Below are 13,811 nucleotides of genomic sequence, written 5' to 3'. Positions count from 1 at the left end.
AAATGCGGTTATTTACCAAAGCCGTATTTGTAAATCAAAAAATAAAATTTACAAATGCGGCTATTACCAAAGCCGCATTTGTAAATGTGATTTACGAATGCGGTTATTACCAAAGCCGCATTTGTAAATGTGATTTACGAATGCGGTTATTACCAAAGCCGCATTCGTAAGGTTATTACCAGAACCGCATTCGTAAATCTTAAACCCCTAAACCCTCCTTCAGAAGAAGATACAAATGCGGTTATTTTAAATAACCGTATTTGTAAATCTAATTTACAAATAAAGCTGATGATGAGTTAGTTGAAAGTATGGCCGCATTTGTAAATCAGAGAGATACAAATGCGTGCTGATCAAATGCGGTTCTATAGCCGCATTTGTAAATGTAAAATAACCGCATTTATTTTACATTTCTGCACTAGTGTAGTATTATATTGCCTAGATGATTTCTTAAGTTAAAACTTGTTAGATGGTTTCATTGTATTTAAAAGAGTAAGACAAATCTACAATTTTAACATGTTAAAAGTGATTAACTTGTTACAGTGTATAACTTAACTATACATGCTAAACAATTTTACTCTTTTAAACATGTTAGACTATATAGTCATTTTCTTCTTCACGTTATAAGTTTTATTGGAAAAAGGAAGTTGCTACACTATGATATTTGCGTCACTACAACATTTTTGGCTTTAAACCACGCTAAAATAGACCACGGATATAAAAGTGTTGCCTAAACATACTAAAAACCACGGTTTTAGTAGAGTGGCTTAAAATATATAATAAGCCACGGTTTTAAAAGTGTTGATACTTTAGGCCATGGTTATAAAATCGTTAATAGTTTAAGCCACAGTTATTTATGTGTGGTCTTTTGAATTAAAAAAATCTAAAATAAAATCCAATTTTTGTGGAAAATTTTTCGTTTTCTCAGTGACTAAAGAACAGACCTCTCATCACTATTCACCTACGTTCTTGCTTACGAACGTCTCGCGAACATATTTGCGGTTCTCCCTCAGTTTTCACGTTCTCCCTCACTTCTCACCTTCTCGCCGCGTTCTCCCTCACTTCTCACCTTCTGACCGAGCGTTTCCTCACTTCCGAGACATTCTCACTGCACGTTCTTCATCACTGACACCCTGGACTGGACGTTCTCACTGTCGTTAGTCGGGCTATCCTCACTGAACCCACTGGACATTCTCACTCATTTCAGGTACACTGTATCTCTCTCGCTTTTAGGGTTTCGCTTTTAGGGTTTCGCTTTTAGGGTTTCGATTTTGGGTTTTGTTTGGTTTGATTGAATTTTGTTTTGGTTAGGTTTGATTGAATTTTGTTTTGGTTTCATTAGTTTCATTTAATCTTTCACGTTTCGTTAAGTTTAATTTGGGGATAGAGGTTTCTTTTCATAGACTATAATTTGGGGACAAAGGTTTCCTTTTTCGTGAATTGTAATTTGGGGACGAAGAGGGTTTTGAGAAAAATTTTATAAAATAATTTATGTCGTTGTTAGTAATCTACCTCTAATTTTGTTCATAAGTGGTCACAGAAGTAGATTAGCAGCCGTGGCTGGTTTTCAATTTGACAACATAAAAGTTGTAGATACTATAGTTGGTCTAGAATTGTTGAAATGGGAAGGGAAGGATTTTTTCAGTGCTATCCATCATATTGTCAAAATTCCAGCAGCTGGAAATGTTGCAATTTTACCATTTTTGTTGCAGAGTATTAGAAGAGGGCTAGCAGTGGCAATGGACAGCTTTTGGATAGTTCTTATTTTATAGCAGCAACAAAGTGGTTTCGTTTTGTGCTTCTTTAGGGTGAGGTAGCTAGTTGAGTTTTCTCTATAACAGCTGGTTTATTGTTTTTATGCTGGCTTTTATGCAAAACCCTTCACTGTGACTCTAGCTACCAATCTGTTGAACGTTTTTTAATTTTCCTACTTGCTTGTTAATTGTAAATATTATACTATGTACACACATGCATCTTGCTTCCTACTGCTGGTGTCGTTACCTTTACGAACACTGCATATAACATTAATATTTTTGGCTTAATCAACTGATATGGGAATATGGCAAAAAAATCAATTGAGGTTAGTGTTACCCTTTGTGAAGAAGAGTATTACAGGGCACCAAAGAAAAGGGACTTCCATATAGATGTTTAATACGAATAAGAAGAGAAAAATCAAAACTATTAGCATAAGACAAAGCTTTATATATACTATAGATCCGTAGTTCTGTTCTGGTACACTAATGTATAATATATAAATTTTGACCATGGCCTCTTGTTTTCTACACCATATAGTTTGACATGACGTCTCACACCTTGACCACGAATTATGGCTTGCAATCTTATGACTCCCTTCAATGCTCTTAATGCTTTCCTAGTCTGTTACACTCCTAGTTTCAAGTTCATGAGTTTAAAATTGTTTAACTTTTTAGTGAGTCCATTTATATTTGTTTTATTTGAGTGGATACACTTGAGTAAAGAGAATCAAATTGATGAAAAGTGCAACAGCATGTGCAGTAGCAACTGCACCATAACTCCATTTATATGTTTTATTTTTGCTCTTAAAGAACATCCTATATTTGATATTGAAGAAAAATGGGTGAAAGCCAAGAGTCAAATTTAGAGATTTAAAATACATATTTCATAATTCTTACTAAACAATTAAGATGTTTTAGTCATCTCCATTCTATTTTATTTTTATAACGTAGTTGTTCTATTCATTTGTCAACATAAACGAAACCTACCCTAGTAAGGACCGAAACTGTCACTGTTCAACTTTCATTTTCAGTAACAATTATTTATTGGCCAATAGGACTAAAATATACCATGAACAATGATACTTTTTTATTATAAAAAAGTAAAAGAAAGAAAACCACATATAAATGCACACAAGAATATTTTTGTTTTTATTTTCTCTTAAGTAAAACATGTATAATTTATTCTATATTCTGAATAGTTTAATTCATATATATGTTGTTGTTAGTGCAGTTTTTTTTTGAAAAATCCAGCATCTGATTAAAACTCTTGCTGATAGGAATTCCTATTGGATGACTTCACAAAAATTAAATTCTTTGAGTTTCATATATTTATGTGAATTTAGCTCTTTGTTTTGTTTAGGCTACCTTTGAGATTTCTTTCAAATTCTTCATGTTGTTATTGTTGAAACTAAAAAGGAGCCTTAACTAGGGGAGCAAATAAAAGTAAGAGTGCTTAAAGAAATTATGATTGATTTACTATGTCATTTTAATGGTCTTTTTAGAAATCATATTTCCACACGTTCAACTATATTTTATCTGAATCTTTGTACGTCTGGTTGATTTATAGGTACACTATAGAGTATATCCAAGTAATGTATTGCTTCCTTATACGAAGGTGAAGATAGTGTAAAGTGGAGTTTTATTAACTACTGAAAGAGGTTTGTTATGTGATAAACATACTTAACTTATTTATCATTTTAAATATTCAAAGCATATTTACTAGTTTGTTTCTTTAATGGTTATAAGTGTGCTGGAAATATTTGGATTCATGGACCTAGATCAAGTTCGGTAACTTAACTTGTGATTAACTCATATTAAATTGGAAGAGAACAAGTATTTATTTTATTTTATTGTATTATATTTTGGTAGTTGCTATATTTATTGTTTGAATTAGATTTAATTAGTATATATTTATGTATTTTTTGCAGCTTGAAGACAATGAAGAGTACGAAGACAATCTTGAAGAAAAATGAACTTATTAATATGTAGTAAAGAAACAATATATTATGTTTTTTAATTAAGTTTGTAATTTTAACTTTGAAGACTTGATCGTTATCATTATACTTTAAGACAAAAAAATTTATTATGTAGTTGGAATGAAATACATCTATTGAAATATGTGAAATTTCTTGTTGAGTCATTTATGTTTCAATACACGTTTATTCTTTTTATCCTGAACTTTTGTATGAGTAATTCTTCTAAAATTAAAGAAATATATTGTTGTTTTTGTCAATACTTTAAGCAACACTTTTAAAATTGTGGCTGTTATAAAGATTTTAGGCAACGGTTTTAAAATTGTTGTCTTTATGAAAACCGTGGCCTATTACCAACGGCCACGCTCACCTAGAGCACGGCTAAAAAACCGTTGCCTAAACTTTAGGCCACGGTTTTAATGCTTCAGACCACGGTTTTATGGTGTTGTCTAAAGTAATAATTGTTGTAGTGCGTAGACAGAAAAAAAAAACAAAATTATCCTTTAATAATTAAAGACATAAAAATATAGAAGTGCACCATTTAGGGCACGATGAAGGAGTCTTATTAGAACAACAACCATCGCAGTTTGAGCTGTGACAGTTGGAGCATGACCGACAGTTCACATCGCACTTAGGGTTCTCACTGTTGACACAAATTATGAAACACTCGCCATTGCAGCTGGTGCTTTTTCACTTAAAGCAGAACATGATATCAATGTCACACTTACTGTGGCAACTGGAACTGCGGCACTTTTTGCACTGAACAGCATACAACATCTTCTTTTCAGTGCCTTCTGCCTCCGTGTTTAGATTCTCCACCGTCACAATCACCACCGAGGAGAACCTCTTCTTCAGCCGGTTCACCAAGAAAACGATGTCCACGTTTTTGCCGCTCACAGCCACGTGGTCGTTGTCGTCACCTTCCAGGGCTACCGAAGTCACACCTGGGAAGTTAAGATGCATACTGAATTTGAATCTGTATTTTAGGACAATCACATGCCCTAAGATGATCATGCGTCTATGCTTTCTACCATGTAATTGAGATTTCAAATTTACCTACAATAATTCATCATTTTTAATTTTATATGTAAAGATTGATAAACATCATTTTTAATTTTTTTGTCACACTACTGGTATTCGTTTTATAATTCATATACATGGACAAAGCTTAGTTTGTAGTCTTCTAGGTGTTGTTTATTTCAATAAACTCAGTAGAAAACATACTAAAATTAACTTGCAAACTTTGCTTTCTTCATATAACAAACTGAACTCTAAGAACTTCTCGTCTATTCTCAGATTAGAATTGAAAGTTTCCATACATATGTAGTTTGCATAGACAACTCTGCACGATATCATAATTGTAAATTGGAATATTTTACTGTGCAGTTGTGAAAGTATTTGCATAAACATATTAAAAGCTGAAAGAAACTTATTTTGCATATCAAGTGTATAACAGGGATTGGCATGTGATGTTCACCTGGTATCTGTGCTGCAATTTTCAGGGCGTTGTTTCTGCATTTGTCACACTTCATTTGCAGCTTGATAACTACTTTTTTCTGTATTCATTACACGTGTTATTATGTAAAAGTTCTTGAGAAATTATCAAAGCAAAACTAAAACCATTGGTTCATACCTTCATGTTTGCTTAATGGAATCAAAAGGTCTTGTGATAGGAAACAAAATCAACGGGTGTCTTGGTGTTTGTCTTGTGCTTTCGAACTGAGCGAATACAATATAGTTTATATAATAACAATAATAAGTTTTTCAGCAACAAAAAAAAATACAAAATATATAAGTCTTCAACGAATGGGTTGTGAATAACTTGTTAGCAACTGGGTAAGGCTTGGAATTGGTCCACCAAAAGTCACCTTCATACTCCTCAAGATGATTTTATTTTTATGTTTAATAATCAAGTTATGTTCAATGTCTTAATTTACTAGGTCGTTTGCTTTTTGTCGTTGAAATTATTTATAGATATTTAATTTAACTGTTAGGTGTTTGTTAATCGAAGGCTTAATTAGACTTTTAGGACTATGGTGTACAACCAATACACTAAATCAAATCCACCGTTATATTGGTATTATTCTTATTTTTATTGTCTTATTTTATTAATTATTACTTTATTTTATTTTTCTTTTTATTATTTTATTTGTTCTTATTATTATGTGTTTTATTTTTATTTTATTATTCTTATTATTACTTTATTTTATTATAATTATTTTTGCATGGGAACAATTATGTAGCTTACAAGAAATATTTAGGCAACCAAAAACACAAAAAAGCTGCAACATTGGCTAGGCAATGTGGGTTGTAAAACAGAAAGCAGTAGTTATTGCCAAAGAAAACAGCCATTGCCTGGTCAATTCATTTTGAACGTGCAACAATAATATAAGTGCAGTTATGAACTTGCAACAAATTCAAATTAGTTGCAACAGCAAATTGAAATCAGCTATGGAGATGGAAAATATCTTTGCTTCCTATCCTTATATAAAGAGGGGTTCCATCCTCTCCAAAATCATATATCTCTCATCCACTCTCTTCATCTTCTTCACCTACCAGTGAAGCTTCTTTTATCCTCTCTTTTTACCACTTTCTCTTTTCTCACTTACTTTATTTTATTTTAATTTTTATATTGGATTCCATTGGGTATTACTCTTTTAAAGAGTAACTTGTTAGTTCTGATCCTCAAAAATTATCGGGAAGTTCCTGTTGTATCCTGAAAGACTTGCACAATACACCGTGGATAAGTCTTTACGGACAGTGATTACTCACGTCTCGAGAAACCTTTTTTGTTCGTTTTAAAGCTTTTTTTTACTACAATGTGAAGCTACTATACTTGTGGTCCTGCAGCATGCCCAACTTCTATACATAGATAGCTTATAAGGGCAACGCATAACTACTTTAAGCTGCTGCATAAATACTACGGATCTCATCAACTACATGTCTTGCTTTCTCTCATGGCAACCTCATTCCATTAACCAATTATTATCCTGATTAAACTCCATCACCGGGACTTGCACCAAACCATAGAGCATCATCTGCAGCATTCTACAGCTGCATGCATTGACACCAACTAAGCACTCTAAAGTGTTAATAAAATGCTGGTGGTTTTCACAGCAGGACTGGATAGCATCTACACCTACTACATTGGGTCTGGCACACCACACCTATATCAACCCTTGGCACATAAGGCATAAATAGGTGCTGGATATTCACAGGATTGCTATAAAAAAACATATAAGCTATTGTGATGACTCTGCTTCATGGCTCAAAGCAGAAGAATGGACAACCTTTTGATTGCATAGGAAGTTTGGCAGAAAACAGACCCTGCCCACATACATCATCCTTCAAAATTGGTCCTACTAAGCAGTTCTACTTCATCTCCAGACTGGCTTAAGCATAAAAAGCATAGCAACTCAAACTGCACTCAGAATTATCCAAATACCTGCTATACTTCAAAGACACAGGTTGCTTAAGGTCCTGCACTATTATTACAGTCCTATTGCAAGATCACCAACTGAAAATGTCACTTCCACTCATTGCATCTTCCTACCATAAACCATTCTGATTCCAATCTGAGTCCATCTTATCCAGCTCCTCAGGCCATCTTCGCGACTTGCTCCAAACCAAGCATTTTGCTTCCTCTGTTTATCATTGGCTGGACACACCTTTTTACTGCTTTGCTTGTGGTATCCCTCACTTCTTCCTTTCCCATCAGTGCAGATCCCCTTTATTATGCTTGTACCTTCTCACTCTTCTTTCAACTCCTTCCCTTCTTCATATACTACTTAACATACCAAAACACCTGATGAATTGCAACAGTTGCTGCTCCCTCTTTCTAACTCCTTAACTGCAGCAATGACCAGAGACACATCTGGTTTCTCTCAAAGGTGGACAAAGGTTGCTGTAGTCAATTCTGCATACTGCAACCTTATCGCAGCAAAGGTGATTTTTACCTCTGCTTTCCTTTGACTCTCGTGGTAATTCTAGATGCTGCAGAAACAATTCTTAGCCTTTGATCATATAGCAGGTTGTTTGGAGCAAATGAATGGAGACCACTTCGTATCAACCCCTTCACAGAAACAGGACCCCTGCCACTATGCTTCCACACTCCTTTATATTCCTTCTTTTAGTTTATATGAGGGAATTTTTTTTTCATCCATAACCATGATTTTAGTTTTACTATCTAAAAAATCTCTTTCACATCAACCACCCTTGTTTGAAAACAACATTGTTTCTTAGTTTCCAAATATTTCCCACTATAACTGCCCAAATACCTCTTCAAACCAAGTTTTGTTTGCTATCAGCCTCTATTAGATGAAAAATCACAAAATGGCACCTCAAGTCATTGTGTTGGACAGATAGGATGTCAATCCATGTGAAGCACAATGACCATACTCTTTGTGCAGACTTGCATTCTAAAAACAGATGTTGGCTTGACTCATCCGAAACTTGAAACATTCCACATATTGTCGTGTTTACCATCACCCCTCTCCTTTTCAGAGACATTTTTCTTAGGTTTCTATCCAGCAGAATCTTCCAAGTCGTAGTCAACACATTGGGTAGTGTTTTAACATGCCACAAGCACGTGAACATGTCGTTATGGGGTCCTCTGGTATTATTGGCTAAGATACTGTTGATTTTGGCTTAATCCCAAGTCCCACATCGGTGAGTTCATTGTTTGGGAGGAGGTTTGAGGGTTATAAATTAAACTCTCCTCCTTCACTGTTAAATATCCCAATTTGTAATATCTTCACTGTTGAATCTGACCTGTGGCTCTGGGTTTCTCTCTTGTAAAGACAACCCTCTTCTGCCCACGAGATTCTGTGAACCGGACTTTGTTTTATCTTCTGACCTGGGATGGTCACTCCCTCAGACGATAATCCGACCATATACAACGAACCTTTCTTTCTTCCGCAGGCCATGGCAAGATTTTCCTTGACAACCTTCCATTGCTGATTTTCGAACTTCACTTCATGTCCCTGTTCATCCAACTACCTAACAGAAATCACACTTTTCGTTAAGCTTGGAACAACTCTGACATTCTTCAAAGTCCAAAAACCAACTGGTGTCTTCAACACTATGTCACCCATGCCCATTACCTTAAGAGTTTTATTGTCCGCTAGTCTTACCTTTCCAAAGTCCCCAATAACTAGATTCTGCAACAGACTAAGAGGTCCTCGTCCGCGGAATCTTCTGGAATGCTGACTTGTTTATCATTTGGGCATTGATTCTTGAAATGCCCCACCTTCTTGCAGTTCCAACATGTTACACTTGAGCAATCTCAAGTCTTTGACTGACTCCTTCCTTTGTTCTTGCTCCCACTATCTCTGATATTTCTCTTACCTCTCATGACATATAGCGATTCACTAGATAATTCCCCAGAACTCCTTCTTCGGACATCCTCGCCAAGAATGAGATCACGAATCTTCTCAAAAGTGAATCCATCGGATCCCGCTGAACTGGTAACTGCTGTAACCATTCCGGACCAACTGTCAGGAAAAGACGATAACAGTAGTAAAGCTTGAACTTCATCATCGAACTTAATGCCCACTGACATAAGTCTGGCTAAGATCGAATTCGTTTTATTGATGTGCTCAGTAACTGAACTGTCTTCCTTCATCCTTGTGTTTACCAATTCTCTAATCAGAAACACCTTGTTTGCAGCAGATGGCTTCTCGTACATGTTAGACAATGCTTCCATGATACCTTTCACTGTCTTCTCCTTCAAAATGTTGAACGCAACATTCTTACTCAAAGAGAGTCGGATAACGGACATAGCTTTCCGATCCAAACCTGCCCACTCTGCATTAGACATCTTTTCTGGCTTGTCATCCAAAGCCACGTCCAAATCTTTTTGAACTAGCAAATCCTCAATTTGCATTTTCCACCAACTGAAATCTATACCATCGAATTTTTCAATTCGGAACCTCCCTTCTTCTGTCATCTCAAATGACTAGACGAGATACTCGGTACAACTGATTTCAGATCTTGGCAATCCTTTTTTTTTTTAAATCAAGAACACAAAAATTGCACCACCCAAAATCACTCACCAACAGACCTGGTCGCAGTCCCCACTGCCCTGGCCGTTGTTGTGAGGCAGATCTGGGAGCCTCCTCCTTGCACCGCTGTGAAACCCTAAGCCTTGGGACGCTGCTGCAACCCCTGCAAAACCCTAGCTTTGGGATGCTGCTGCCGCCTCTGCGAAACCCTAGCTTTGGAACACTACTGCAGTCGCAATTTTCACGTCTCGTCGATTAATTTCTGCTGATCGGATCTCTAGTGTGTGAACGAACCAAAGCTCTTGATACCAGTTGATAGTAAAAACGCACGCGAAAACAACACACACAATCACGAATCAACTGCAGAAAATAAACAACACAAGATTTAACGTGGTTCGGTCGCCAACTGCAACCTACATCCACACGAGCAACTATTAGATTTTATTTCTTTCGTGTTGCGTACCAAATTACAAGCACAATGATGTCTTTAAATAGAGATAATAAAGGGACACAATGATTAAGCCCACTCACTAAAACATGGTGTCTACTCAGCCCAACCCAATTGGTCCTGGCTTCATACCCAACAGAATATCCTTTACCTTCCTATTCATGTTGAATGTAGATATGTACCTCAATAAATCACCCTCCATCATATATTCCCTTTCAAACCTCGTACACCTCCACCTTAAACTCCACTTTCATTTTGATTCTTCCCACACTCCCTCCTCATCCACCTTTTGACCTTGATTCATAGAAAAATAGTACAATCTAGGAAACACTACCTTATGGTTAAGGCTACCGATCCATTTATCCTCCCAAAATCTAGCTTTATCTCCTACTCCTATTTTTCAACCTAACGCCTCCCGAAACCAACCTACTCCTCCTCCCTCACCACGTACCTTAGAGAAGTCTCTCCACCATTAGGATTGAAATTTACTTTAAGATGGATGGCTGTCTAAATCCATGCCTTACTTTGAAACCAACAAATCTTTCCATTTCCCCTTCTCTTCAGTCAAGAGACGTCATTTCCATTTTTCCAATAGAGCATAGTTAAATTTTCGAATATCTTTAAATCCCAGCTCACCCTCCTCTTTCGATTTACACAGATTCTACCAGCTAACCTATGATATAGGTCTATTCTGCTTTCCCCAACCTCATAAAAACCTCCTTTGGATACTGGTTATGTTCTTACATACTGATTCCGGCCCTTTGAAAAAGGATATGTAGAAGAGAGGTAGAGTTGTGATGACAGATTTAATCAAACATATTCTTCTTGCCAACGATAGAAATATCTCTTTCCACGCACTGAGTCTAGCCCTTAATTTGTCCAAGATTGGCTCCCATAATTGTTTCTTCTTTGGGTTACCTCCCACATCTAACCCCAAATACTTGAATGGAACCCTCATCTATGTACAATTTAGGGTCTTTGCATAACACCCAAGGTCGTTCCTCTCAACATTTATTCCGGCTAACTTTGATTTATGGAAGTTAATCTTCAGACCTGAAGTAAGTTCATATCCTCTAAGGATAGCCTTCATGGTAACCACATTGCTAAAGGAATCTTCACACAAAATAAGAGTATCATCAACAAACTGAAGCATACACACCTCTACTTCATTCCTACCAACCTTCACACCTGAAAGCACTTTGGCTTTTAAAGATTGTCTTACTAGACTGGCTAAGCCTTCAGCTACGACAATAAAAAGGAATGAAGCTAATGGGTCCCCCTACACCAACCTTCACTCCATTTGCCCCCAATTATAGTCTTTTAGAAGGATCATTTCATCTCAAAAGTGCAACTAATGCAACAAGTCCTAAATTAGTTGTTGTCAGACGAGTTATTTCTAAATTTGTTTTTCAAGATTTATTCATGCAAAATTATTTCGAATCTCTTTCAAGTGATGAACAAGAGACTCAAAAGATGGAAAAAGAGAAACCATTAAGGGAAGACGATGAATTAGTTCAAACCTCCAAGATATTGAGACGTCTTCCTAAAATTGGAGTAAAAACAATAAGATGTCCTTCAAAACAGATCAACTAAAGAAAAAATAATGGTAGTAATGTGCAACAATATGATAAGATTTATTATCATTGTTGAACACAAACGATGGTTTGTCTGATTGGAGTTTTGGGATTCAATACTTCCTTTTTATTGTCTTTGGAAGCTACACATTAGAGAATATTCTTTTGTTCGTCTTTTTATCTTTATTTATTTTATTTTTTTGGTTTAAACTTTCAATGTAGTTTCTTAGCTACTCTTGAGAGTTTATATTTTTTTAATTTTTTTCATATAGATTTAATCTAATCTTTCATATTTTTGTTTTCTTTCTTTTTTAAGTATTATGTGTTTTTTTCATATATAAGTTGTCTAACATGAATTCATTAAAAAAAATCATAAAAAAAGTGTTAATTTATAATTACAAGTTATCGACAAAATTAGTATAAATAATGTTAATTGGAATAATGAAATAATGAAAGAATTGTTTGGTGACTTTAAAATTCAAACGTCATAATTCTTTTGCTTATCGTCGGAAGATGAATGGGACAGTTGAAACTGCAGATAAAGATATAAAAAATATTATATTAGAAAATTGTATTATGATGTACAAAGATTTACACAAAATACTTCTCTGTGCTCTACAACCTTATATAAAACAATCTGAAAATATATTTTGAAAACCTGGATAAGATAATAAAACTCTATAGCGATTATAAAAACTTATTTTCTACATAATTTTTTATTTTCAATAAAAGGAGAAAATTTCCAATAAAAATAGAAAATAAATAAACAACAGAAGCCATACTCTTTTTAGGACAAGACATGCATAAGAATACCAAATATATTTTCAATAGAAACTTTTATTTTTATTTTCTTTAACATTTGCCTATTAATTTTACGAATTTGTTATAGTAACAAACACAATTTGTAATGAGTTCTTCTACTTCATGAATTTTATACTGCTTAATAACGCAATTTATTATTTTAAAGAGATGTTTCAAAAAGTCGAACAAATGTGGAGAGAAACTAAAGAAAGTACCAATCCGCACAAACGCTTCAAAACAAAATCTGACCGTTGAAACCTATCTATCAACGTTTCATAATTGTCCAATTTCCAAACCACGGATCGCGAAGATGAACCGTTGATCAATTCTTCATCCAACGACAGAAATCAAAACTCAAAACTCGGAAGCGCCTTCAATAAATAGCTACCTATATCTCCCCCTCAAAAAATCATTCGAATCCAAAATCCAAAATCCTCAAATTCGATCGAAATCTTTCTCTGGAGTATCCTTCTTCCAATCCAATCTAGAAGAAAACCCTAAATCCTGAGATTGGATCGATTTTTGCGCGAAAAGCTGTTGAGAAAATGTCTGGTCGTGGGAAGGGAGGAAAGGGATTGGGCAAGGGAGGTGCGAAGAGGCACAGGAAAGTTCTTCGCGACAACATTCAGGGCATAACGAAGCCGGCAATTCGGCGGTTGGCGAGAAGAGGTGGTGTGAAGAGGATCAGTGGATTGATCTACGAGGAGACGAGGGGAGTGCTCAAGATATTCTTGGAGAATGTGATTCGCGACGCTGTGACCTATACCGAGCACGCCAGGAGGAAGACGGTTACGGCCATGGACGTTGTGTATGCGCTGAAGAGGCAGGGAAGAACCCTCTATGGTTTTGGAGGTTGATCTTTTGAATTGTGTTGTCACATCACAAATACTTGCTTTTTTGGAATCCTTGTTATGCTTCGTAACAAACATAGTTACTGGGTTCTCTGTTGAATTTAAAAGTGAAGAACATCAATTGAGTGAAATGTAGTAATTTTTTGTGGGTACTTCATTTTTTTTATCTAGTTTATATTACGATAATATATGTAATAAGAATATTAAAATGCTGACCTATTTTGTTTTGAAATATTAACTAAAGGTTTTTATTAAGTTTTAGTTTTGAAAATCAGTTACTTTAATTGCATTAAATTAGTTGATTTAAAAGAATTTGAATATAGTAGTAGATTGAGTTATATCTTTTCTGAAGGTTTCTTTTAGGTTTTTGAAGTTTTATATCTTGTATCCCATTTTATCATTCTAAATTAT

General features: G+C 35.2%; 2 protein-coding genes across 2 annotated transcripts; one reads left to right on the top strand and one right to left on the bottom strand.

Annotated features, from left to right (window-relative positions):
• Positions 1-4,234: 4,234 nt before the first annotated feature.
• LOC137829220 (uncharacterized) lies at positions 4,235-5,363 on the bottom strand. Its single transcript, XM_090297794.1, is given in 3 exon segments — positions 4,235-4,668; positions 5,202-5,280; positions 5,358-5,363. Coding segments are annotated over 3 exon segments (519 nt in total).
• A 7,595-nt stretch (positions 5,364-12,958) lies between these two features.
• On the top strand, positions 12,959-13,552 carry LOC137823885 (histone H4). The gene has a single exon (XM_068629202.2). The coding sequence runs from the start codon at positions 13,095-13,097 to the stop codon at positions 13,404-13,406; it is 312 nt and encodes a 103-aa protein (XP_068485303.1). The 5' UTR covers positions 12,959-13,094; the 3' UTR covers positions 13,407-13,552.
• The last annotated feature ends 259 nt before the right edge of the window (positions 13,553-13,811 follow it).

This window comes from Phaseolus vulgaris, chromosome 11, assembly GCF_051622355.1.
Source record: "Phaseolus vulgaris cultivar YP4 chromosome 11, ASM5162235v1, whole genome shotgun sequence".
NCBI lineage: Eukaryota > Viridiplantae > Streptophyta > Magnoliopsida > Fabales > Fabaceae > Phaseolus > Phaseolus vulgaris.
This window is presented reverse-complemented; position numbering and strand designations above follow the sequence as displayed.

What these genes read in the sequence shown, in the direction of transcription:
- LOC137823885 (XM_068629202.2), top strand. Translation starts at nt 13,095, where the DNA reads ATGTCTGGTCGTGGGAAGGGAGGAAAGGGATTGGGCAAGGGAGGTGCG.